This window comes from Setaria viridis, chromosome 4 (assembly GCF_005286985.2).
Source record: "Setaria viridis chromosome 4, Setaria_viridis_v4.0, whole genome shotgun sequence".
In the NCBI taxonomy this organism is placed as follows: domain Eukaryota; kingdom Viridiplantae; phylum Streptophyta; class Magnoliopsida; order Poales; family Poaceae; genus Setaria; species Setaria viridis.
Genome location: NC_048266.2, coordinates 35,971,649 through 35,998,729, shown reverse-complemented (window position 1 = coordinate 35,998,729; position 27,081 = coordinate 35,971,649). Strand labels below are relative to the sequence as shown.

The window sequence follows — 27,081 nt, the reverse complement described above, 5'->3', positions numbered from 1 at the left end:
GCCACCAGCAAAGTCGTTTCTGTTGGCACTGCGGATGGCAAATCTGTTTCTCCAAAAAGCATAAGCTTGAACAGACAGTAGGGCCGAAAGGGCCATATGCCTATGGCCATATGGCCATATTTCATCCTGGGCAAGGTACCCTGCAAATGTGAAATGCTTTTGCAATAACTCAGCCAGGCCCGTGGGCATGCCAAAGACGAAAAGGAGGTATGCGTGCGACGTGCGGTTCGGTGTGCCATCTGACTTCTGCTGTGCCAGTTGAGTAGAGTAGGATGGCGGAAAAGGACCAGAAATGCTGTTGCGTGGTCGTGCCAAAAAGTGGGTGATGCTGCGGCTAAACGGCGGGACAAGGAAGAAAAACAGAGAAGAACATTTGGTCAGGGATTTGGGATCAGAGGTGTGAATTGTAATGGTGTTTTTTGCCAGCCTCTAACGGGCGTGTTAATTTTTTTATCGTCGTCACGTGATCCAGCAACCGGCGATTCGTCCGGTTCCTTCCGGCGACGGGCAGACCTGCATCGGATCAGGGAAAGCCATGGCTGATCCGCGTGATCCGAGACGAAAACCGTCGTCAGTGTACGGCGGCCGTGGACTGCAATCAGCCCGGAAGAGAAGACGATGGTCCTCTGGCCTCTCGAAATCTCTAGAAACACGGGTGCTGACAGCCCGCCATCCCAGCATTATCTTGCCAGATGCCCAAAGATCTCTAGAAACAGAGCTGCCTTAATCTCAAAAAAAAAAAAACTCTAGAAACAGTGCAGCCGACAGAACACTTTGTATTAGTCATACAGACGAGCGAACAACTCTATGGCAATACGTCACTCATGTTCGTGCACCGGTATATAATTCAACAATACGACTACCCTAGAGGTAGTGTCTGGCATCATCAATTAGTGGACTCAACAAAATATGAGCAGGTCCTTTTCCTTGCTTTTCCTTTTTTTATTCTGCCAAAGAAATACCGACAAGTTAGGGCTCAGTTCTCAATTTGACCGTTATCTTCTTGCACAAAGGTGCAGCGATATTCGATGCCGCTTCGAGAAAAAGAGAGCGGCGTGTTCAGATGTTTAATCGCACGTCGCTATCTATCGAGCATCTGATTATTTTTTTTAACTGCTCCGCTGGTTTAGCTTGGCCCATAGGTTTTGTAACGGAATAACCGAATAAGGTAGCCCCCAATATTCAGACTCCTCAAGTTAGGTGGATCATGATAATTGTATTGTATGCATCAAGTTTGTGGATAAGATGATAACATTATCCACTACATGCAATTTTTTAATAAAACTCCTTATAGATGCTGGTTAATATTTGGCACACACGTAGTTCTATAAGTCATCATATAGACATATCATGTCGACGAACACATGTCGACGAACACATTTTGAAAGAATAATTTGCCTTAAATGTGAGCACTAGTCTAATTTTGAGATTTAGTAGACCTAACCATCTTAGCTACACTCGCATTCTCTAAGCAATTTGTATACTCCCTTCTCTTTTTACAAGCCAAATTTTATTTTGCTAGAGCAAATATTTTTTCCAACAATTACTATATTAATATTGTATTTTTGTCATATAAAATTATAATCATTTGAAAATATTTTTGAAACTCTAAAACAATCAAGTTAGAAAAAAAATTACAATACAGTGGTTAGTTAAAAGCTTGTTCCAAGGAAAAATCGACGATATCATTATTCATGAATCCTTAGTCCACTACTCACGCTGACGGGCTTTTCTTTTTTGCCTACTTGATCTTAGTCTCTATCAGATGTGACACTTTTATATAGTTCACTCCTAGTTTTAATCATTCAACTCGGAGCTTAGTGGCTTTGCGACCAGCTCGCACCCCGCTGCAAGTGAGTAGGTTGGTCTGCCGTCATACAAGCCAACAAACTTAGGTACATGTCTTGGTCTCGGACAAACTTAGGTACATGCCTTAGTCTCGGACAAACTTAGGTACATGCCTTAGTCTCGGACGGTGATGGAACTTGACGGTGCATGGACTCGGGGTCCCCAATAGAACTACTTTCCCGCCATGCTTAGTCTAATAAAATGCACACCAATAATGTATACCTAGGCCGGTCCGGTTACGCACAGTCAGGTCGAGATCACAACCCGGTTGCCGATCGGCTCCTCCGACCAGGAAGCCTAGTCGGCGCCCTGACTAGAGGGAGCCAGCCGGGGGTGGGACCACAGTCCGACCCCGACTGAGTACTCCCGACCGAGCGTTGCCGACTGAGTGCTCCCGACCTAATCCCCTGACCGGGGACTCACCGTACCACTCGCACTGACTTCCCCAACTGACTCGATCAAGGCGGACCGGGACACCCAACCGAGGGCGCCCGCCCGGAGTGGTTCCAGGGAGCAGGTGGGACGGTAATGAGGCAGCGCCTGGGTCAGCATGCCGTACGTAGGGCCGTACCGCGCCACGCACTGCGCACGTCTGCACAGTGGCGTCGTAAACCTACCCGCTACGATGTAGTGATCTGACGAGGAGAATAGGGACCGAGGACGGAGGCCATACTGTATCCACCGATATGGGATTCGACAAGATTAGGCAGCGCCCGTACACTCACTCTCTTACCTCCCCCGACCTGTAAGGATCGTCCCCTTGTACTAGAAAAGGGGACGGACCCCCCTGCTTCTACACGAAGACAGAGACACACCCTCTTACACTCTTACGCTTTCACAAACACACACTTAGCGCTCGTCTGAGCTCCTGCCACTCCCTTCCACTGAGACGAGGACAAGGCCAGGACTCAGGCACCCCCCCCTCTCATACTCCTCTTGTTTGTACCCTCACTGCAAACTTTGAACACATAGGCTCAGGAATAAAGTCGATCAACTGACCCCGACTGGACGTAGGGCACATTGCCCGAACCTGTATACATCATGTGTCATTGTGTGCTAGGCTATATCAGATCTAATGCACGGTAAAACTACAAATATTTACTTGTCGGCTAGATTTCACACCGACAGTTGGCGCCGTCCGTGGGGAAGATGCCGTTGCATTCGCGCTCTGCAGGTCATCGGATGGCCCACCTCACCGCCACCTTCAGCATGACAAGCTCGAGCGACACGATTCGTTTCGGCTCGCTAGAGTTTCCCACTTCTACCCTCGATGGGACGTGGGTTCCACCTGTCTTCGCGCTGTTCCAAGCCTTCCACTTCGGAAGTTTGGACTTTGTCGCCCATCAGCTCGGCGTACTCTGCCTCCGCGAGGAGACAACTCCCTCGGCATCCCCGGGAAAGGTGGCTCGCATCATCGTCCACGAGCCACTCGACGATCTTGATGTGGAGGCGCTTGCGCTCCACATCGAGTCCGTGTTGGGTACGAGCCCCACGGTTAACGACGTGGATACTGTCATGTATTCACTGGCTAACATTTTCAGCCAGCTCTCCGGGGGCGCTCTGCTGTCTCCGCCGTGCGTCTGGCTCCCCTTCGGTCTTGCGTCCCCCGTGGACGCGTATGCACGGGGGCTTTGGAGGGTCATTACGTTGTCTCTATACCCGTGCGAGTTTGTGGGAATGGCAGACTACGCCCCCTCCTCGTTCCACAACCTCTGCGCCGACGAGCTCGAAAGCGACGACTCGAGCATTGGCGACGTGATGGCACTTGACCATTCTCTGTCCCGGGAGTGCGCCATGGCGGACGCTCTGGAACTACTCCCGGATGTGGTAGAGTCTGTCGAGACTCACACCCTGCCAAACCACCGCGTGGGAGGCCCTGGCGCAAGCGCAGGCGCATGGCAATGAACTGCGATAGCGGCAGCAGGACCAGCAACCGCCACCGCCGGTGCGCCCGGCGCATCACTTCGTACCGCACGCGCGCAACCCGGCAGAGAGTGCCCGCCAGGTCCAGTGCAACATCCTGGCAGGAGGGGACGACCTCCCGCAGTTCGCTCAGGCCGGATAGAACATCACCGCCGCAGCGATGCTTCTGCGTAGCCTCCCCGAGCCAGCTGACCCCCAGGAGCAGGCAATACACAGGAACCTCCGAGTGCTGGTGGAGACTGCCGCCATACAGCAGGTGGAGAGCTCCGCGTCACGACAACGACATGCAGCTTCTTGCCCAATCAGCGTGCTGGGGCCGCACCAGCCGAACCGCTCCGTCCGCTCACCCCCGCCGGCGCGATGGCCAGGGCGGAGCGCTGTGTCAGCTCCACAGCCCGACCCGGCGCCGGCGCCGCGCTGTCAGCCCGTGCGCGAGCGGATCGGGCCGAACCATGATGCGCACAGCGTCATCCACGCACGGCGTTTGGCGCGACACGACACCGACGTTGAACAAATTGTGGCAAAAGCGGTCGATGCGGCCCGTGACTGGTTCTACGAGGAGCATGAAGAAGTGCGCCCTAGGTGAGGCAGCCGTCCGAGCGTTCGGAACGGTGACCGGAGCCCTAGCCCAGACGGACCGAGACCACGGGCCTTCGATCGCCGCATCCAAAAGGCACCTTTCCCATAGCGGTTCCGACCACCCATGAACATTACTAAGTACACTGGGGAGACGAATCCCGGAGTGTGGCTTGAAGACTTCCGGCTCGCCTACCGAGCCGGAGGAGCCGATGATGACTATTTCATCATCCAGTATCTCCCCATTTCCATAGGGGAGTTCGTTCGGGCATGGCTCGAGTTCCTTCCGCCCGACAACATCCGTGACTAGTCGGATCTAAAGAAGGTCTTCATAGGAAACTTCCAGGGGATGTACGTCCGCCTCGAGAACTCCTGGGACCTTAAAAGTTGCCAGGTGGAACCTAACGAGACCTTGCGGGATTACATCCATAGGTTCTCGAAGCAATGTAACTCCCTCCCCGACATCATCGACGCAGACGTCATTAGCGCGTTCCTCTCAGGGACGATGTGCAAGTCCCTAGTACACAAGCTCACCTGTGCTAAGCCCCGGATCACCCGCGAGCTGCTCGACATCGCTATGAATCAAGCCTCCGGTGAGGAGGCGGTTGGGGCGGTCTTTAGCGGCGGGCGGGACAAGGGCAAGGCTAAGCGCGAAGATTAGGACGAAGGCCCCTCCACGCAACGGGGCAAGAAGAACAAGAAGGATCGGCGACGCCTGACCAACCCAACCTTGGTCGCTGTGGCTGACCGACCGGGCAAACAGCACTAGCCGGGCCAGCACGATCACTTCGAGAAGCTCATAGAGAGCCCCTGCTCCAACCACGCCTACCCCATCAAGCACCTCTATAAGAACTGCGAACTCCTCAAATGCTTCCTGCGGCAAGCCGGCAAGCCAAAGGAGCGCAAGAGCAAGGAGGACGCAACCAACAAGGAAGCCGCGACGGGCAAGGATGGGGATGGCTTCCCCGAACCTGAAACCTGCACGTTCTCATATGCCTATGCGTGCGATCATGAGAACATCGAGCTCGCCACCGGCCTCGCCAACTCTGTCGAGCTCTCGAAGCTCGGGAAGGAGGCGGAGCCGGCAATGCCCGACTACAACGAGCCGACCGCCGCGAGCGCCTTCAGCCCAACTAAGGAAACCAAGGCGCTGGAGATTGACCCCAACAACCTGACCAAGATGGTGCGGGTCGAGGCCAAGCCCCTGGCCAAATAGGAAACTAAGCTCGTCGACTTCCAGCGCGCCAACCAGGACATCTTTGCATGGAAGCCTGCTGACATGCTGGGGATCCCGAGGGAAGTGCCGAGCACGCGCTACGCATCGTCCCAAACTCGAAGCCCGTCAAGCAATGACTGCGCCACTTAAACAATGAGAGGTGTAGAGCTATAGGTGAGGAAATCGCCAAACTCCTAGCGGTCGGTTTTTATCAAGGAGGTGTACCATTCCGACTGGCTCGCTAACCCAGTTCTTGTTAAAAATAAGAATGGGAAATGGAGAATGTGTGTTGACTAATCTAGCCTTAACAAGGCGTGTCCTAAGGATCATTTTCCTTTACCACGCATAGATCAAAGAGTCGACTCCACCTCAAGATGCGAAATCGTCTCCTTTTTGGATGCCTACTTGGGCTATCACCAGATTGCGATGAGAGAGTTCGACTAGGTCGCGACCTCCTTCATCACCCCGTATGGTTTTACTGCTACGTGACCATGCCTTTTAGTCTAAGGAACACCGGTGCCACCTACCAGTGGTTCATGCAACGGTGTTTCGCCGACCAAATCAACCCGCCCGACCAACCCGACCAGGTCGAGCGGCCAAAGGCCACTATTGCCGTCTACGTGGATGACATAGTGGTAAAGACGGCTCGGGCAAGCGACCTAATCGCGAACCTAGCCGCAACGTTCGCGAACCTCCAAAGGTTCAGCATTAAACTGAATCCCAAGAAATGCGTTTTCGGGGTTCCGAGGGGGAAGCTACTCAAGTACATCGTGTCCGAGCATGGCATCGAAGGCAACCCTAAAAAAATCATGTTCATCGCAAATATGGGTCCCACACGCAACGTTAAGGGTGTACAAAGGCTCATAGGTTGCTTGGCCGCTTTGAGCCGGTTCATCTCCCGATTTGACGAGAAGGGGATGCCGCTCTACAAGCTCCTCAAGAAATCGGACGTATTTGTCTGGACGGAAGAGGCACAAAAGGCTTTGGAGAGCCTCAAATCGTTGATGACCTCAGCCCCGGTCCTCGTCGCTCCTGGACGAGAGGAACCCCTCCTCCTCTACATCACGGCATGTGACCACGTCGTCAACGCCATTCTCATCGTTGTAAGGGAGGAGCCCGAACACGTGCTGAAGGTCCAGCGACCAGTGTACTTCATCAGTGAGGTACTCACCGACGCCAAGGTGCGCTACCTGCAGTCTAGAAGCTTCTGTACGCCGTGCTGATGGCAAACCGAAAGCTCTTGCACTACTTCACCGAGCACAAGGTAACAGTCGTCACCTCATACCCGCTGGGAGAGATAATCCGCAACTGCGACGCCGCGAGCTGGATCTCCAAGTGGGCGCTCGAGCTCATGGGGTACAACTTCAGGTACACCCCTCGCACTGCGATTAAGTCTCAAGCCCTGGCTAACTTCGTTGTCGAGTGGACGAAGGTCTAGGCCCCAACCCTAGACATCACCCATGAGTACTGGATGATGTACTTCGATGGGTCAATCATGGGACCTAGCGTGAGGGCTGGAGTGGTCCTGGTCTCCCCAGAGGGAAACAGGCTCCGCTACACAATCCGCCTCCACTTCAAGGCCTCAAACAACATTGCAGAATATGAAGCCCTAATCAACGGGCTACGTATCGCCATTGAGCTCGGCGCGACGCGGCTCTACGTCCGCGGCGACTCGCAACTAGTGGTCGACCAAGTCATGAAGGAGTCCTCCTGCAAAAATCCACTCATGGTAGCGTACTGCCAAGAGGTGCGCAAGCTCGAGGGCAAGTTCCAAGGAATCGAGCTGCACCACGTCCCGCGAAGGGACAACGTTGCTGTCGATTCCTTAGTGAAGTTGGCGGCCAAGCAGGATTCGCCCCCAGATAGGGTCTTCATGAATGACCTCCACGAGCCATCCGTCCGCATCCAGGTGAGTCCGACACAGGCGCAGCCCAGCCCCAACTAGCCGCTCGAGGGCTCCAACCCATCAGCTCGGCCTGACCACGACCAAGGGCTCAAGGGCTCCAACCCGGACACCGCGGTGGTGGCACTCAACCCGACTGACTGGAGGGTGCTGCTGCTCGCCTACATCCTCGAAGAAGTCCTCCTGCCAGAGAGGGCCGAAGCGCGACAGATCGCTCGACGCGCCAAAACGTTCGTTGCCACTGGCGATGAACTTTACAAACGAAGTCCGTCGGGGGTACTCATGACGTGCATCCCGACTGACCAAGGGAAACAACTTCTTCTCGAAGTCCATGCCGGAATCTACGGACATCACGCGGCCCCGCGTTCGCTGGTCGCGAAAGCTTTCCGCCAAGGTTTCTATTAGCCCACAGCACTACGCGATGCTAAGGAGGTGGTCTGTAGGTGCGAGGGGTGCCAGTTCTACGTTTGGCAAACTACCTACCGGTGCGGGAACTCCAGACCATCCCCATCACCTGGTCATTCACGGTCTGGGGCCTCGACATGGTTGGACCCCTCAAAAAGGCCCTAGGAGGTCATACCCACCTGCCCGTGGCGATGGACAAGTTCACCAAGTGGATCAAGGTGAAGCCCATCACCAACATCTGCTCACAAAATGCGGTCAAGTTCTTCCTCGACATCATCTACCAGTTCGGTGTCCCTAACTGCATCATCACAGACAACGGAACCAACTTCACCAGCAAGAAGTTCCTGGATTTTTTCGATGGTTACGGCATCAGGGTCGACTGGGCCTCAGTCGGACACCCGCGGACCAACGGTCAGGTTGAACGGGCCATTGGCATGGTCCTCCAAGGACTCAAGCCACGCATTTTTGACTGGCTCAAGAAACATGCTGGAACATGGGTCGCGGAGCTCCCAGCCGTCCTCTGGAGCCTAAGCACGACCCCAAACCGGTCGACAGGGTTCACCCCCTTTTTCATGGTGTACTGTGCTGAGGCGGTATTGCCATCCGACCTCAACTACGGCGCTCCAAGGGTGAAGGTGTTCGACCCCGACCAAGCCGCAGAGGCTCAACAAGATGCTGTTGACCTGCTCGATGAGGCGTGCGAGACGGCGCCCATTCACTCCACCCGTCACCAACAAACCCTTCGCAGGTACCACGAGAGGAAAATTCAAGGAAGAACCCTCGAGGTCAGCGACCTCGTGCTTCGAAGGACCCAAACAACCAAGGACAAGCACAAGCTTTCTCCGCCATGGGAAGGACCGTACGCGGTGGTCGAGGTGATCCGACCAGGCGCCTACCGACTGAAGGACAATGATAGCAACATCCTCACGAACACTTGGAACATCGAGCAGTTACATCATTTCTTTCCTTAGCTCAGTTCATTACCAGTCCATTTCCATTCAACACTTGCTCCTATAGCACCCCGGCCCGAGCAGTCTAGGCCCGGTCACTCGAGGGCTCTACGGAGGTGCGGCACCACTCCCTCTTTACTTTTTGTGTAACCACGCACCACGCCCAAGCGAAAGGGCGCACCCAAATGAAAGGGCATCCCATCCTTTAACTCACCCTAAGAGCAACTTATGCTCTAGCTTGCGGACCGATCGGACCCCGCCACGACTATGGTTACGAGTAGCTGAGCCTCGTGGGCCACGCCCGGGTTCTTAAAGTTGTAGCCTACGGTTAATAGGCAGGTCTGAAAGGAAAAGTGTGAAAAAGCGGAAATTGCTTAAGGGCAAAAACAAGGATGGGTGGGACCAGCTCTCCGTCACAACCACAAACGAACTTAAAATTGTTCACTTGGGGCTCACGATCGCCCCGCAATTTCTTACATACACAAAGAAACTAACTACCCTTTTTCTACTGCTCCCCCTCGGCCAGGTTGGTCGGCGGTGCTGCCGACGAGGATGAGGGCTTCCTAGTCACAATCGGGCCAATGCTCGGGTTGGTTTCGGTCGGCGCAACACCCGACTCCATCTCAGCCTACACCACTGTGTCAGGATTGGTGGCACCCTCCTGACTTGCGCGTGCGACCATCCACGAGCGGCGAGCCTCCATGACCCATGTCGCGGTCACGTGCGCGACGATCGTTCGTGCGCTCGGGACCAAGCTCTGACCTAGCACCCAGATCTTCGAAGCTCCTTTCGTCAGCATACCCTCTGCAGACTGCCTCGAAGTCCATGTCGGGGTAGTGGGTCGCCACAGACATCAACACCCCCGATGCCCCATGGAACACACCGTTGGAGATAAGCATTTTGACCGTGTTCGGGACCTCCTCAAGCTTAATAACAGGCCTGCTGGTACTCAGGCCTGACCCAAGCACCTCAATCACCACCACCTGCACCATGTCGCGGAGCTGGTTGAGCTCATCCGTGAGGGTGGACCGTTCTGCCAGGGACCAGGCCAACGCCTCCGCATTCCAAGTGACTGCCCCTCCAGGACTGCACAGGAGACAAAGTCAGTGGAAGGCAGAAAAGGGGTACGACCCCGCCTCAAACTCTCGGGATGGCGGGACTTACTCTCCATCGCAGCAACGGCCTCCCTCCAGTGAACTCTGGGAACGGCGCCTCTGCCGGGTTCCGAATGTAGAACCATTCGCCATGCCATCCCCGATTAGAATCGTTGGGGGTGTACGGCGGGTACGCGACCTTGGGTTTCCTCTGAAGTGCGAACCCCCCGACCAGGGCTGGCAGGCTCGGCTTCCCCCTTTCCTCGGACCATGCTCCCCCGAAGAAAAACTTCACGAAGAGGTCCACGTGCGGCTCCATCCGGAGGAAGGCCTCGCAAACGGTGATGAAGCCGGCAATATGCAGCACCCCGTTGGGGTTGAGGTGCTGCAACTCCAACCCCCAGTGGTGGAGGAGCCCATGCAGGAACCAATGCGCGGGATATCCAAGCCCGTGCTCGTGGAAAGCGAGGAAGGAGACGACCTTTGCTGGGCCCGGGGCGCGGGACGACGTCCCCCACCTCTGGCGCTCTCCAACCTGCAACTGTCTTCGGTGGCAGCAATCCCTTCCTCATGAAGTCCTCCAGCAGTTCCTCCTTCACGATGGACGCCCTCCAATTCGACATCGCGCAATGGGAGGTGACGAACAGATCTGTAAGACTTCTTTCGCTTTCACCCTTGACCCTCCTCTCTCTCTCGGAACTCACCACAGTGTGCAAGGAAGCTTTAGCGTAAGAGCGGAAGAGGAAGAGACAACAATCGAGGAAAGGTGAAAGGATGGGCCAGAAGACCTCCGCCCCTCCCCCTATTCATTAGGGAAGGGGGCGCGGAGCCCTGGCGGATAGGATGCAACTGACGGGATGTGACCCTACGCGACGGGGCGTGGCTCGGGATGGGCCCACCTACTCATGCAGCAAAGCCGCAAAAAACGGGGCACAACCACACGCAAGCACCCTTTCACCTTATGAGGCAGGGGAGCGGAGGGAGCCACTATTAATACCTCCACCGAACCGAGGCCAGTAGGCGCTCGGGTCAGTCGGACGGAGCGGAGGGACCCACTGTCAGAGCCTTCGTAAAACCGAGGCTGGTGGGCACCTGGGTTAGTCGGACGGTTCAGGCTTCTGATGGGAGATAGGTAAAAGCAGGGGAACACTAACATGTAGGGCGTGACTGACCCCGTCACAAACAACGGATACGGATTCCACTCGGGCGTGCCTGCTAAGGGTGCCTCGAGCCTGTCACTCGAACGAACTAACGTGTAGGACATGACCGACCCCATCACGAGTGATGGATACACTCGGGCGTACCTGCTAAGGGTGCTTCGAGCCTGTCACTCGAACTGTCAAGACAAGCAACGCTAGCTCTCCGGTTGCGAAAACCGTAGATGGGGCGATGCCCGAGAGTTCGATCGAGGTAACATTACCGACCCCCCCTCGTTTACTCGCTCTGCAAACAAGCACTCATTCATTCATCCATCTCATGTGTGCATGCATTCATGCACTGTACATTCACCCCATACATGCAATCATTGCATTTCAATTGCTTTTGCATCGCGTCATGAAGCAATAGTGGTTCATTCGATATGAGTTGCGACCGACCGAGGCTCGAAGGCCGACCCGCGAAGGGCTCAAGGCCGCCTCGCATCAAACAGAGCTAGGGGGGAAATGCAGATGAAGCCCCAGTAGCCTTCACCCAACTTTCTCAGAAGCGGACGGGATCATCTCGACCTTCTTGTTTGATCCTGACCTCGAGCCACGCCCACAGAATCTCCATTGAGGGAAGGCCAGCGGGCAACCTGAGTCGGTCTCCGGAATGGCTCGAGCATCTGTCGGGAGGCAGGTTAAGGAGCAGTGGAATGCCACATGAGGGCTATGCTGACCCTGTTATGAACGATGAACCCGGATTCCACTCGGACATGCCCGTTAGTGAGCTCATTGAGTGCGTCACTCAAGCCATCGAGGCAAGCGACGTTAGCTCAGCCCCTCCGGTCACGGAGACCGCGGATGGGGTGACGTATGAAACTCGACCGATGCCGACCGAGCCCAACAGGACTTGGGGGCTCGAGCCGCCATATCCCGACTCGGGAATGTGACTGACAACACAAGTCGCGGTCAGAACGAACACAGGCAAGTACCTCGACCCGCAAGAGGGACCACCTCATCCTGATCGATGGAGACGCCAAAGTCCGCGGCCGCAGAAAAGAATACATAAGTGCTCAGCCATTGACCGACTCTCCAGTAGGCCGTAGGCTTGGGGGCTACACCCACCGGGTGTGCTCGCGCGGACCCAGTGGAAACTGGACTGACAACGGGTCCTCCTTCTCGGGAGAAGGGTGCTAGTGTCCACTCGACTCGCTTCTGGTCAAAGGGGTACCAAAATGCTTAGCCTTCGACTGACTCCTTAGTCTGCCGCAGGCACGGGGGCTAGACCCACTGGGTCCACTCGCGCGAACCCAGCGGTAAATGGACTACAAACAGGTCCCCTCCTTGGGAGCCGGGCACCCTCTACAACTCGACGTGCCCCTACGGCCCACGCCAGCAATCTCCTTGGGAGCTGGGCATTAGAGTCTATCTAACGTGCCCCCGGGGCCTCTGCCGGTCATCCCCTAGAGAGCAAGGCGTCTGCACTTACTCAGAGGCTAGAATGCCCGGACTACTCGGCTACCCTACGCAACGCAGTGAACAAAGGGAAAAAGGCCAAAAATCCCAACAACAGTTCGCCTCTATGGCGCGGTGGGCACAAGATTCACATGTTGAATATAAGCTTTCATTAAGCCAAAGACATAAGCCAAAAGCTTTACAATATCATGCAAAGCGTGCGAACACAGGAGCCTAAAGGCTTTACAATATCATGCAAAGCGTGCAAGTATAGCCCAGGGACCACCCAATGACTTAGGAACGAAAGAAACAAAAAGAGCACAAGCCATATAAGAAAGTTGCACTCGAAACCTCGCTCGCCGACCCATCCTCGCCGAATCTTCTCCAATCTCCTCCTTCTGAGCGAGAGACACCAGGGGGAGTGGAAGATGAGGGAACCCAGGCAGCATAGGAAGCTGTGCGAAGTTCTCTCCTCCCTCTGTGGTGACCTGGTACAGGAAGAAAAGGCGTGGAGGGAGTACGAGAACTGCACTCCAGATCCCTAGGTAAACTGGCTCGAGGCCGCGCATGGCCATCGACACCTACATATCTCCACCGCCGCCGCGGCCATGCGCAAGGTAGGCCAAAACAATGACCTCCGGCAATCGGTGGCCCAAGGTACGAGCATGGCATGGAGGACAAGGAGGCCATGATCCCTCTTCCTCCTGTGGCGCTGCCCTGGTCCTCTCATCCAGCCCCTCATTGCACGGCGGATCCATGATACGAGAGTTCTTGCATCGTGGTGCCCGGGCATGCTGAAGGAGACTGGGACAAGGAGGTGGAACACCTATTACGAGAGATCTTCTAGCATCATCTAGAGTGGCCAAAGTCGCCTAGGGCAACGAGCAAGAGCCTCAAACCTACCGGATCTACAACCTGAGCCATGGGATCTACAACCTGAGCCTTGGGGGCTCCGGATGCGGAAGCCTCCCTATTTATAGCCGGGCGAACAGCCGAGATCCGGGAGCGGTTACATTTCACGTCCATGGATGCACGATAAAAATTCCTTACGCTAGGGTGACGGTTCAGCGCCTGTGCATTAAAGGCATCTGGCCTTGAGATGACGGTTCGACCGCTGTATGCCGAAAATTGAGGCGAACGTACTGGGTCACGAGGCACCGGTATGGCTCCCACATGGAGTCCATCCTTATCATCTCGAACATGGGGCCAGACCCCTCAATGTGGCCCGACCGCTTCGTAAACAAAACAAAAATAAACAACACCCCTATGTGTGCTTCCTTGCGACGGGGCATTTCGACCGACAGCCCCTTAAGGGCTTCAACAAAGCCCCAAAGGGGCTCGGGGGCTCCTGACGGGTCCATAGACCCGAGGTCCCCAATGGGACTACTTTCCCGCGACGCTTAGCCCAATAAAGGGTACAACAACAACGTGTACCAGGGCCGGCCCACTACGCACAGCTGGACCGACACGACTCGGCTGCTGACCGTCTCCTCCAACCAGGAGGCCTGGAAGGCGCCCCGACTAGAAGGAGCTAGCCGGGGGTGGGACCACAGTCCAACCCCGACTGAGTACTCCCGATCGAGCGCTCCCGACTGAGTGCTCTCGACCTAATCCCCCGATCGGGGACTCACCGTACCACTCGCACTGACCTCCCCGACTAACTCGGTCAAGGCGGACTGGGACACCCGACCGAGGGCACCCGCCCGGAGTGGGCCCAAGGAGCAGGTGGGACGGATAACGAGGCAACACCTGGGTCAGCATGCTGTACGCAGGGTCGTACCGCGCCATGCCCTGCGCACGTCTGCACAGTGACGCCATAAACCTACATGCTACGGTGTAGCGGTCTGACAAGGAGAACAGGGACCGAGGACAGAGACCATACTGTATCCACCGACGTGGGATTCGACGAGACTAGACAGACCCATACACTCACTCTCTTATCCTCCCTCGACCTGTAAGGACCGTCCCCTTTTACTATAAAAAGGGGATGGAAACCCCTCCCCTCGCTTCTACACGGAGACAGAGACACACCCTCTTACACTCTTACGCATTCACACACACTTAGCGCTCGTATGAGCTCCTGCCACTCGCTTCCACTGAGCGAGAACAAGGTCAGGACTCAGGCACCCCCCTCTTATACTCCTCTTGTTTGTACCCCCACTACAAACTTTGAGCACCTGGGCTCAGGAATAAAGTCGACCGATTGACCCCGAATGGACGTAGGGCGCGTTGCCCGAACCAGTATACATCTTGTGTTATTGTGTTCTAGGTCATATCTGATCTAATGCACGGCAAAGCTACAAATATTTACTTATCAACCAGATTTCGCACCGACAGGACTCATCGTCGTAGTGTGTCCACTACGGTTCGCGGAGCGGTCTTATCTCGTTTGGAAGGAGAAAATTTGCGATAATTATAATATATACAGTGATATTACTAGTTCTGTTTTCTTTATCGAGCGTCATCAAGCATCATGTGAAAAGTACTAATAGTCATGTTCGTGCACGGGGTAACGAAGTCCATTCAAGATAAGACATTTAAATATTTTTCTTGTCGGCTAAATAGAGGTGAAACTGTGAAAGTGGAATGTACTCAATGCAATCACATCCTTGAATTTTTTTTTATTTTCTGTAGCCTTTTCCATAGATATCTCACACAAATAGACGATGAAATGACCATTGAATCCCAGCCATAAACAAGAGATACTTAATAACACATTGCCGTCGCCCGCCTACTCAAACCTCTAGGTAATTTCTGCAAATCGGGCAGTGATTACTATTCTAGTTTTCCTGTAGGCCTGTAGGAAACCGAAGTTATAAGTAGCTCAGGTTAAAATTTGGTTTCTCCGTTCAAAGTTCACTCTTCGAACGTCCTTGGGCACACGTACCTTCCACTGGATCTCACATTATACAATTTTTCACCGAAAGTTATGCATGTCTTTTATATCAACATGAGCAATTTGAAGTTAATAGTATCTGTTTCTTTTCACCCTCAAAGAATTGTTTGTTTTCTCGGTGCGAATGAAAGTTGTACACTTAAAAAATCGGTTCCCGGGACGTGCCAATCTCCGCAGTCAGCAGCGCTCGCACGCCGGATCCAAGTATCCAAACAAACCGACAGCCGGCACGCCCCGGCGAAGCGGCTGCGCCGACGCGCCCGACCCGACCGGGCCCTGCCAGCCAAGTGTCCGCTTTTCGAGGCGGCCATCCCGCCCCCGGTGCTTTCCTGCCGTCCTGCGTCAGCCGCCCGCAGCCCAACACCCCGCATCAAAACCCGCCTCCTCGCCTCGCCTCCTTCCCCCACCACCACCGCCACCGCCGCTCCCCAAGTCCCGCAGCCCCAAACCCCGGGGCCGAACCTTCCGGAACCTTCCTCCTATGGCCCCGCCCCCCTCCATGGCGGCCGCCTCCGATCACGCCGGCCCAGGGTCCGAGGCGGGCGCGGGCGACTCCTCGCTCCGCCTACGCCACGCCCCCTCCGCCGACGCCAGCGGCCTCGCCCTCGACTCCACCGGCGGCCGCCGGGAGAACGGCGAGCCGCGCCCACCGCCGAGTCCGCAGCAGGAGCAGCAGCAGCACGAGATGCTGTACTTCCGCGCGTCGGCACCCGCGCACCGCCGCGTCAAGGAGAGTCCCCTCAGCTCCGACGCCATCTTCCGCCAGGTGAGGAGGCGCCAATGCACAGTCTCGTCGTATCCCTACCGATTTCTGCCTTCCCGTGAACGTGCTTCGATCCATGCACCTTGTTGCTTCGAGTCAACTCTGCCTCTGCTTTTGAGTTGGAATCGCGCTTTGTGCTGTTGTTAGCTTAGTACGCGTCGGTTACCTCCCGAATCGTCGATAGATTCTGCGCGTGTACTGGGAAGGGCACAATTCGTTTCGTGGGGGGCATATGCTGCTACGGATTGAGGTCGGTGTTTGCTTGTTTTTGGGGATCAGGGGGGGACCAGTGCGCGGGCGCCGGATGCATGCCATGCAGAATTTAGCATCGGGCGGCCGAAGCAGCAAACAAGGAGGGTAACTGTTGCCGCTAGGAGAGCATTGTGTGTTGAAACGGATGAGCAAACGAGTCATTTGGATTCGTTGTTTGTACTGTACAGATACAGAGAGTCGTTGTAGTAGTACTTTACAGATACAGAGAGTTGTTGTGACTTCGTGTCAGATGCTTCAGAGTTCGAGCAGCAGCTGCAGGGCTAACTGGGCAGCTTCAGAGTTACTTTTTGAACTACAATTCGTGTTACATTGTTGCGACTTCAGTCAGATGCTTCAGATTCGGAGATGCAGGCTGCAGTTGCAGGGTTAATAAGCAATGTCATGATCTCGCACCCTAGTATCAAATGTTGACTTTTCAAACTGCAATACATATCACATTGTTCACGCAGTGCAGTATGGTGCATGCTGATTGATGTACTTGCCTTTTCTGTTTGGGGGCATTGCTTCTGCTTGAGGACCATAAAAGGCATGTTCTGTTATGGGACCGCTTACTGGTTGGTCCTCCATTTGACTGGGCATATTATTGGATGGATTTCTTTTTAATGTACATCAAATGTCATTTTATCCTATTCTTCTTTAACTGAGTAAATCCTCAGTTTGTAAGCCATGTGAGAACTTAATTACAATGCCAGTGCATCAAATTTCGTTTATCTTGTTCTTCTTTAACTGAGAGTGAATCCTCAACTTCTAAGCCATATTTCTTGGTTGCCGCATATATTTGAAGTCCTTGAACTAAACAGTTCTCTTGGATTTCAGAGCCATGCGGGTCTTCTGAATCTATGCATTGTTGTGCTGGTTGCAGTGAACAGCAGACTCATTATTGAGAATTTAATGAAGGTTTGTTACATTACCTTATCATTTCACTTGATTTCATTTACAGCTCCCTATCCATCTCAAGAAGTAGCATTTGATTTTAGTGCTTTCTGCACACTTGTAGTGTGCATCTATCACATTTCCATGTTCTGAATTTGCTGATGCAGTATGGCCTATTGATAAGAGCTGGATTTTGGTTTAGTGCAAGATCGCTGAGAGACTGGCCTCTTCTTATGTGCTGGTAAATATACTTGCTCATTGATTGTATTGGATTTTAACTAACAGCAGTAAACTTCACAGAATTAATCATTCTGTTAATTGCAGCCTCACTTTACCAATTTTCCCACTTATTGCGTTCATGGCTGAGAAGATGATTAGAAGGAAGCTCATTGGTGAACATGTAAGTTTGTCTCGCAGCTTTGTGTAGTGTTTAGAGAAGGTGCTTCTATAATAACCATGTCTGTTTCACCTAACACGTATAATAGATGTATAGGGTTTGACCTTTTTCTATTCTGTATGCTTTAAGTTCCATTGTGCTGTTTATAACTTGTATACACCTCTTGCAGGTGGTTATTCTTCTCCATATCATTGTTACAACATCTGTCATTGTCTATCCAGTTGTTGTGATTCTTAAGTAAGAATATTTCTTTTTGACTTTGCAGTTTGTTTGGATGCATCTACTTTTGACATTCGTTGAGCTCTTATATTTAATGGTATGAATACACTCAATTCGTTTATTATATATAATTTGCTGTACTTAGTGGTATGGTGGTGAACCATGTTTTTGTGTCTCAAACAACCTTTCCTTTTAGCTACATTATATACTATGCATATTGGATGGTTTAAAAGGGGGCTTATGACACGTGTATTTAATTGTATCTGGGGATAAAATTTCTTATATAATCTTTGATCATTTACCTCTTGAATCTATATTTTCTTGCTCTGTGTTGATCTGTTCACGAAGAGTCATCAATTGTAAAAGAATGTATGTAGTCCAGAGATATCAATTCACACTTGATGAAGCTTAAAACCCTTTTCGTGATATGGCTATATTGCCGGACAATGGAGAGTACAAGGTAGAAGGGATCTCGCCCTCTCTCTGGAGGCTCTGAGAGTTCCAACTACTTTCTACTTGGGAATTACAAAGACTCTGCCGTGCTTTATATTAACAGCCGGCCAACTAACAAACTCCTAACCTAAACCAAAGCTATCTTATCTCTATCTCAACCAACCAACTAACCTGACGCCGGTTTCTTCTTTCGGCGGTGGAACTTGGCACCAAAGAATGTGTCCATAACATTTCGTAAGTGAACCTGAACCACCTATTGTATAATAAAGGTCAATCATATTTATTTGCGTGCTTGAAAGTAGGATAAACAACTGCAGTATCTGGGATTTCTGTTGCTGTTTTGCAAGTAGAATTCATATATATCATAGTTTGGTTGAGTCAATATTAATCCTCAAAAAGAGGCATCAGGTGCTGAAAGTTATACCTTTTCGTTGATTATATTTTCAATGGATTCAAGAATGTTGTATGCTTCATGCATTATGCTACTTAGTTTTTATTATTTTTTTAGTTTATGTTGATATTCTGATTGCCCAGAATTGGTACTTCAGAAGGTGTTCTTCCATGCATGAATTCTGGATTATGAGTTCAGTTACGTTAAAAATTTTCAGGTGTGACTCAGCAGTACTATCTGGATTTGTACTAATGTTTCTTGCAAGCATCATGTGGATGAAGCTTGTCTCTTATGCACATACAAATTATGATATAAGGGTATTGTCCAAAAGTACTCTGAAGGTAATTTGTCAACACATTCTTCTGAATTATTTTAACAAGTTGCATGATTCTCAACAATGATCTATTGACCATCAAACTCTTTTAAAAATTCCTTTTGCTGGTGAAATCTTTATACAGAGGCTAGACAATGTTCCTCTTCCTGTTTAAACTTCTTTTCCAGTTTGTTTTCCTGAACCTTTCTATGTAGTTCATTTTTGAACACAATGAAATATAGTTCCAATTAGTTATGCTTCCATCAGGAAAATATTGTGTTCCTTTTTCTTTTCTTTTCATAGGCCGACCAGGTATACTCTTAGAGGAGGATGGATATATGATTATATCACTTATTCTCATTTTTCATGCCAGTAATTACCATTGTTATTCTTATATAATAGGGTGCTTCATATGGCAATCATGTTGATCCTGAGAATATGAAAGATCCAACCATTAAAAGTCTAGTGTACTTTATGTTGGCCCCAACACTTTGTTACCAGGTATTCTTGTACAGGGCTTGTCTTTACTTTTTGAAGTGAATGTTATCCATTCCTTCATCACATGTATCTAGTTACACTAGAGACAAAACATGAGTGTCCTAACTTCACTTTGGTGCATTATGCAGCCAACTTATCCTCGAACTACATGTATTAGGAAGGGCTGGGTGATCCGACAACTTGTTAAGTGCCTTGTTTTTACAGGCCTGATGGGCTTCATAATTGAGCAAGTAAGCCTTCTATGTTCCTTAAGTAATATTTATTTGTACAGGGTTGAATTAAATTATCAAATCTCTTTTACTTTGCAGTAATATTTATTTGTACAGGGTCTTGAATTAAATTCTCAATCTCTTTTACTTTGCAGTACATAAATCCAATTGTGAAGAATTCTAAGCATCCACTGAAGGGGAATTTCTTGAATGCTATAGAGAGAGTCTTGAAACTCTCTGTGCCAACACTATATGTATGGCTTTGCATGTTCTATTGCTTTTTCCATTTATGGTTAGTATCTTACTTCAGTTGGGTACCACGTGTGCCAAAAGTACCTTAAATTTGGTAGATATGGTGGTTATCTACAATAGGCCAAGTGGTTATTGACCTGAATTTGATGTTTCTTCTTACATGGCTTTCATCCATTTTTTGTGTTCCAGGCTGAACATTCTAGCTGAACTTCTTCGTTTTGGTGATCGTGAATTCTATAAGGACTGGTGGAATGCCAAAACTGTTGAAGAGGTGAGAGGCCTGCTAAAATCTGAGTTCATTTCTTTTCCAAGTGAAAGTTTAAATAGGACTGACATTAATTATATTTCCATGCATTTTAATGTGATCATATTTTGGGATTGGCTCAGTACTGGAGAATGTGGAACATGGTAATCTTCTTGTTACCTACATCTTCATACTTCTTTACTCTTATCTATCTAGATGTCCATTACTTGACTAATACCATTGTTATGGTAGGGACTGATAAGATCTGTAACTAATTAACTAATACAATTGTTATGGTAGTGACTGATAAGACCTGTCACAAAGCCTGAGATAGTTGTCTAATTAATTGGCATTGATATCTTTTAAGTACTAATAATTGTTCTACATTTTTTCAGCCTGTTCATAAGTGGATCATTCGACATATATATTTTCCATGCATAAGGAAAGGCTTGCCCAGGGTAATTGCTTCTATAGGTTTATAAGAAGTCTTTCTTTGCTTTCCAATCCCAAACGTAGTTAGTTTGAAACCACCACTCAATCCATCTATGCTAGCTCCAAATCAATATCTTACTTTACTTTCCACATGATCCTCATACGGAACAGTAATAAATTAACAATATACTTTAATATCTTAATTTACTTTCCACATGAGGATCATAATTCTAATGAAGACAACCAAACAAGTGCTGATACTGTTGTGAGAATGTCAGAATATGACTGGTTAGGAATTTTATTCTTGTTAAATGATATGCTATGCAGATAGTACTAACTGGAAATAAATTTGGGACAAATTTAAGAGATATACATGCATTACTTGTATATCAAAAATGAGGAAAGGTTACATAAGGATATCTGGTGTTGACCTAGGAACTACTCCGTCCCAAATTACTATTCATTTTGGCTTTTCTAGATATATAAATTTTGCTATGTATCTAGACATAGTATATATCTAGGTGCAATTTGGGACAGGGAGTATTTCTTAATTCTGCCTTATGTCGACTGACATATGTAAATACACGAAGATAGATAAAATTTTGTTGGTCTACGATATTCTTTATTTTGCAGAAGTGACATGATTTTTCTCAGCTCTTAATTATCAAGTTCATATGGTATCCACATTGCAGGGTGTAGCTATTCTGATCGCCTTTCTGGTTTCAGCTGTGTTTCATGAGGTACTGTAGTTCTTCTGGAATCATTATTGCTTATACATCATTTCTGATTCATTTAATAGACACCAACCAAAGCTGGAAACAACGGGTTTCCATGCTGTTATTGAGAAATGTTCTGGTTTGAATTCCACTCAGCATGTTGCCAATAGAATCTATATTGAACATTGGCTTCTTTTCTCCTTCATTTTGCATGTTTCCGATTTATTAAAAAGAGAACATTTCAATATGACCCTTCTCATGTATTTGCCAGTTTATCATAATCTCATTTCCTTTCCATGGTTGAATTTGCAGATATGTGTTGCTGTGCCATGCCACATTTTCAAATTCTGGGCATTTTTTGGGATCATGGTTCAGGTATAGAAGTAATGCTTACGCACGTTTGTCAGATTTCCATCATTGCATTCCATAAAGAACTATATTACACTGTCTTGGATACATATCTTTCTACTGCTTTTCACATATGCTGACACCACTGATGTTTGTCTTCCCCAGATACCGTTGGTATTCTTGACGAGATATCTTCAAGAGAAGTTCCAGAACATAATGGTATGCTGCGCCTAAACAAAATTTCTGTCTCTTCCATTGCTTCTTCCCGTTGCATAATCTTACATAAACTGTACCGATCTGAGCAGGTGGGCAACATGATATTCTGGTTCTTCTTCAGCATACTCGGGCAGCCGATTTTTGTCCTTTTATACTATCACGATGTCATGAACAGGCAAGCCCAGGCAAGTAGATAGTTCCTCTGAAATATGTACCATGATACAGATCATCAGAAGCGAACCAAATCGATAAGGTGGAAGAAGCAGCAGCCCCCTTGCCATTTTTACCATCAGCTAGTCAGCTTGCAAATGCTCCCATGCTGCGTGTACATTACAAGCGATGCAACAAGGTCATCTAACAGCGCTTCCGACATGTGGACTCTGTACACTTTTCAGTCTATATGTCATCAGGTGATGTGTGCATAATGTCGTGGTAGATGTAACATGTATATGTATGTAATGTACCATGAATCCATGATGTGTCACGCCTTGAAGGGTCCAAATGAGCCGGGGAAAAAATGCCTAAGATGGGGGATGGCTTCATAGAACAAACGCCAAAACCTGAATTGAACTTATTCCGAGCTCTGACACGTGACACCTGGTTTCCGGAAAACTGTGGTATGGTTATACCAGTCACGGTTGTGTACTAATATAGCTGGCAATAATAATGAATCAGCATCTGTTGCCATTGAGATGTTTAATTTGTATTGCCTTGGCTGGTGAATCCGCATTCTCGTGTGTTGTGATGTCTTGATAAGGGCTAGCACGAACATGGACTGGGAATTGATCCCTTTTTTTTAAAAAAAAAGGAGCCGGAATCCTTTCTTTATTTGAAATTATATTGTGTCACTTTGTCAGCTACGAACACCATCGGTGTCTGCTGTGGCGTCGAGCAACTTCAAAGAGTCTTCCAAAAATTCTTCTCAAAATTATCTATTGAGACTACTAAAAATTTTTTTCTCCAAAATTAATGTCATGCCACAGTCAATACTTCAAAATTATCCATCTATTGAGACTACTAAAAAAATTTTTCTCCAAAATCAATGTCATGCCACAGTCAATACTTCAAAATTATCCACGTCAGCATGTGTGGGCTCATATCCGACGTCCAGAGTCCATCCGGCGATTGCTATTTGTCGACTACTCTCAGGTCTACTCTCAGGTCTTATCCTTTCACTAGAAACATCAACTGCTCTTAGGTCTTATCCTTTCACTAGAAACACAGGCCTCCGTCGGGAGGCAGCTCAGGCAACCAGCGGCACCGGCCAATTCCCTCACCACCACCCAACAATTTGCACTAAAATTAGTAAAATTGATTGCCTATGCTCTCCTCTTCTCTCACGTGCTCTCAATTTTATTAGAGATGGATTAATTTGCTCTTAGCTGTTGCTGTTTGCCATTGGGAAAGCAGCGTTCGCAGCATCCTCGGCGCCCGCAGCGGCGACAGCCTGTCCCCCGCCTCGTCGCCAGTGATGGTGCTGTTGTCACCGTCGCGCAGGAAGCTCTGGATGGCCGCAAGCCCCGAGCCGCACACGTCGCGCTCCCAAGAGGCCGACTCCATGGCGGGGCCGGCGCCGTGGAGGCGGGCGCGGACGGTGGCGGACGCGTCCAGGCGGTGGATGGGCCAGCCCCAGTCGTCGACCATGCAGCGGTTCTTCAAGACCTGCGCAGCCGCCAGGTTCCGCGTGTTGGCCTTGATGTCGTCGATCGCGGCGCGGAAGCTCCTGCGGCCCGTGAAGTAGTCGCCCAGGGCAATTGGGGAAGACCGGGGGCGACGGGGGAAGTACTTGCGATGCTGAATATTTGCGGGATGTCTAGGGGAGTCGTTGGAGCCTGTTTGTTTTCCCCTTCGGGTAATAAAAAGGAGCCTTTGGAGTTGCTCTAAGGGAACATGGGGTGTTGTTTTTTCTTTTTCTCCCTGACTGAGGTATTGGGTTAATAACTGTTTTCTTTTTCTCCCTGATTGAGGTATTTATTCTCCCTGATTGAGATTGGGTTAATAAAAATGATTGAGGTATTTATTCTCCCTGGTTGAGATTAGGTTAATAAAAAGGCTATTGGAGTTGTAAACAGGGGCGGCGGGCGGGCGCTGCAGCATGCTCACCAACTCCAAAACGTCCGTACTACAAAACAGAAGGCATAAATGCTAGGTGAGGCTTGAGGATCCTTCTGTTTGGGAGTAGCATTTGGTTGAGGTGCGCCTGGCCATAGCAATTGTGCAACACCTAGGTGAGGCTTGAGGATCCCAACAGCAGACCACTGTGGTGAATCCTCTCCCAGCAAAAAAAATAAATTTAACATCAAAGTGAGCACATGGCTCACATATCAAATATTAAACTGATAAGAACATATGCTATACTACACTTGAAAGGTACGAGTTGCAACGGGAAGCTGCGCCTCTTTTTATAGGGCTCCTTACCCACGCTGCTGTTAAGCGGCTCGAGGTGGTACTAAACGCAAAACCGGTTCCTTCTTCTAACTCTGATGAAGCGTCAGGTCCTTTTTTTTTATAATAATAAAGAAGCGTCAGGTCCTTATCTGCCGTAATCGCGTGTGCTACTTGTTTGGGCCGAATTAGGCAGCCCAAGAGGCCGTGACGAGCTCGAGCTGGAGGCCGTTTTCTCTCTCCTCCTCCGGCTTTTTCCACCACAACAAAAACGCAAACGCGTGTTCGATGATGACATGGCTCCGAGTGTTTGGCGGTTACTACTCTGTTCCATGTGTTTTCACGGGCGTTGATCGCAAACAAGTTCTCAAGCACTCTAGATTTACAACAGCATTCGGAAAACAGATATATAGTGAGGCTGCGAAGGTCATATAACTTCTATTTCGATTTTATAACCGCATGCACTTCCTTTCTAAACTTTCGATTTGAGGCTGCGAAGGTCATGCTATAAAGTTTCGATTTAGAACAGCACTTCCTTTCTAATTGAAGTGTTCTGTCCCACCTCTCATGCTATAAACTTCTGTTTCTAGTGAAGGTCATGCTAATTGTTAGCACAAGAGGTAACGGAAAAGGAGTGCTATCGTTCTTATCGCCAACTATTTAAGCCCCGCCACGTGTATGAGATCTTCAGGGAGGAAGTAGACACTACGGCAATGGACCTCCATTTTTTTTGCAGGCGAAAGCAGGAATTAGCAGCCACTTATCGACGGCCGTCAATACCCTTATTGAAATAAAAGCAAGTGCTAAAGTAACTCTCGCAGGTTACAAATATTGGACTTGTTCCCTTCAGCTTATTCAGCCGGCTTATCAGTCACCAAACAGTGTTTTTCTTTTACAATAAATCAATTATTTTAGCTTTTCAACCGGCTTATAAGCTAAAGCGAACATATCGTTCAAATACTTAAGCTTTGACCAAAATCTCACTTTGTCCCAGCTGCTCGATGTGGGCCCAATCTCGCAGCCCAACAGCCAACAGGTCGTACCGGGCGGGCTTCTCTCTCCGCGTTGGGGAGCTCCGTTTCTCTGATCGCTCTGCTGCAATATCGTCACCTTAGCTTGGACAACTTCTTTTGAAACGATTTTTTTTTTTTTGAAACGAAGCTTGGACAACTTCTTGCACTGGAGCCTGTCGCAAAATCTTGTACTCGAATTCGATATATCGACGTAGAATTCAAAAACAGTAATTATTCATCTATCTCCAAATCGATTCACTGATTGCTTGTGTTTGACTGTTTGTTGAAGTTAAGCTTCATCAGAGCATGCAACAGCAGTGACTCTGATTGGATTCATGGTGATGAACATGTAAAAGTACATGTGCTGAAACTTTTGAACTGATTTGAGCTAGTGTTGTAACTAAGCTGCATGCTGTTGAAATCAGAAAACAGAATGTATGGTTTCAAAAAAAAAATGTATGAACTTGTAATAGCTGCTGGAACCAACCTGACAGTGTAATAATTTCAAGGTTTTTATTCACACGAAAAAAAAAAGGGTCAGAATGTGCTTTCCACCGACCTGTCAGTGTTCGCATGGAAAACAAATCACTTGAAGAAACGATCGAATTGAGTAACATGAAACATAACGTTTCCAAAATTCTGCCTCTGAAGCAATGTACCAAATTCTTTCTAGGCTAGTCTTTACAGAAATGTACAGCAACAACACTGTAATTCGCCCGAAAAAACACTGCAGTTGCAACCTGTAAACCAACATCAGATGCCATGCACATTTCAAACATAATTTACCATCACCGCTGTTAACGCTGCTGTGGGTTAAACAAGTTCACATAAACTAGTTTTGTTCACCTGCAAGAAGGTGATGCATAAGACATTAGAATTGTACTGCATATTGTGTCATTAAGCGATCTAATGCCTGGTACATGAATTCACATGCGTACATAGTATAGAGCTATGATGCTACCACATCACCTCTGCTGCGATATACCAACCATACAGCTTTGGGGGTTCCAACAATAAACCTCAAAAGCATTCTCGTCAGCAACAAGGAAGAATATGTATATAGGATTGAAAATTAGTTACAAGTGTACCAGCTCTCCGTAGTTCCAGTATCCGGTGAGAGCACTGCCAAGCATTTGTGTGTGGCTCTGGACAAGAATGTATCCTGACCTGAATGGCTGAGAGCGCTTGATGATGCTTTTGGAAATTTAGAGGTTCAGCCAAACAAAGGAAAAGGGCATTTTATATATTTTATAAACTTTGATTGAATTAAGACAAAATTTATAACTTGATTTGGTTGGCGTGCGCCAAGCCAAGGTTATAGTGCAACACCAAGGCGACGCACAAGGATCCCAATGGCAAGCCATTGTAGTGGACACTTCCAAAAAAATAAATTTAATATCAAAGTGGGTACATGGTCCACATATCAGATATTAAACTGATAAGAATAGATAGTACACTTGATCTTAGCCAAAAGGTCGAGAAAGGTATGAGTTGCAACGGGGAGTCACGCCTTGTTTTATAGTTGCTATTTCCCCGTGCTATTGTTTAGCTATTCGATTTGTTACTAATACACCAGATCGGTTCCGTCTAATATCCTGTGTATCCCGCCGTGTGCGCAGAGCATGCTTCCTTGTCTGGGCCCAAATTGGTGGCCCAATAGACCAGTAGGCCACCGCCACCG

The 27,081-nt window shown here is 49.4% G+C and overlaps 1 protein-coding gene, 1 non-coding gene and 1 pseudogene across 2 annotated transcripts; 1 reads left to right on the top strand and 2 right to left on the bottom strand.

The window, feature by feature from the left end:
* The first annotated feature begins 15,742 nt into the window (after nt 1-15,742).
* Nucleotides 15,743-22,702, top strand: LOC117853245 (diacylglycerol O-acyltransferase 1-2). The gene is made up of 16 exons (XM_034735634.2): nt 15,743-16,171; nt 17,258-17,338; nt 17,482-17,555; nt 17,639-17,714; nt 17,881-17,948; nt 18,992-19,115; nt 19,490-19,588; nt 19,714-19,815; nt 19,950-20,086; nt 20,236-20,317; nt 20,434-20,454; nt 20,686-20,748; nt 21,415-21,462; nt 21,751-21,813; nt 21,952-22,005; nt 22,092-22,702. Exons 1-16 carry the CDS (start codon nt 15,887-15,889, stop codon nt 22,197-22,199), a joined length of 1,485 nt encoding a protein of 494 aa, XP_034591525.1. The 5' UTR covers nt 15,743-15,886; the 3' UTR covers nt 22,200-22,702.
* A 1,489-nt stretch (nt 22,703-24,191) lies between these two features.
* On the bottom strand, nt 24,192-24,376 carry LOC117854360 (U2 spliceosomal RNA; annotated as a pseudogene).
* Nucleotides 24,377-26,694: 2,318 nt separating this feature from the next.
* On the bottom strand, nt 26,695-26,888 carry LOC117854350 (U2 spliceosomal RNA). Its single transcript, XR_004640277.1, has one exon. It is a non-coding gene; the product is annotated as a U2 spliceosomal RNA (small nuclear RNA).
* Between the last annotated feature and the right edge of the window lie 193 nt (nt 26,889-27,081).

Excerpts from the sequence above, each read along its gene's own strand:
- LOC117853245 (XM_034735634.2), top strand. The coding sequence starts at position 15,887 with ATGGCCCCGCCCCCCTCCATGGCGGCCGCCTCCGATCACGCCGGCCCA. Across the intron at positions 17,556-17,638 it reads TGGCCTCTTCTTATGTGCTG|CCTCACTTTACCAATTTTCC; the intron begins GTAAATATACTT and ends TGTTAATTGCAG. Across the intron at positions 19,116-19,489 it reads TGTCCAAAAGTACTCTGAAG|GGTGCTTCATATGGCAATCA; the intron begins GTAATTTGTCAA and ends CTTATATAATAG.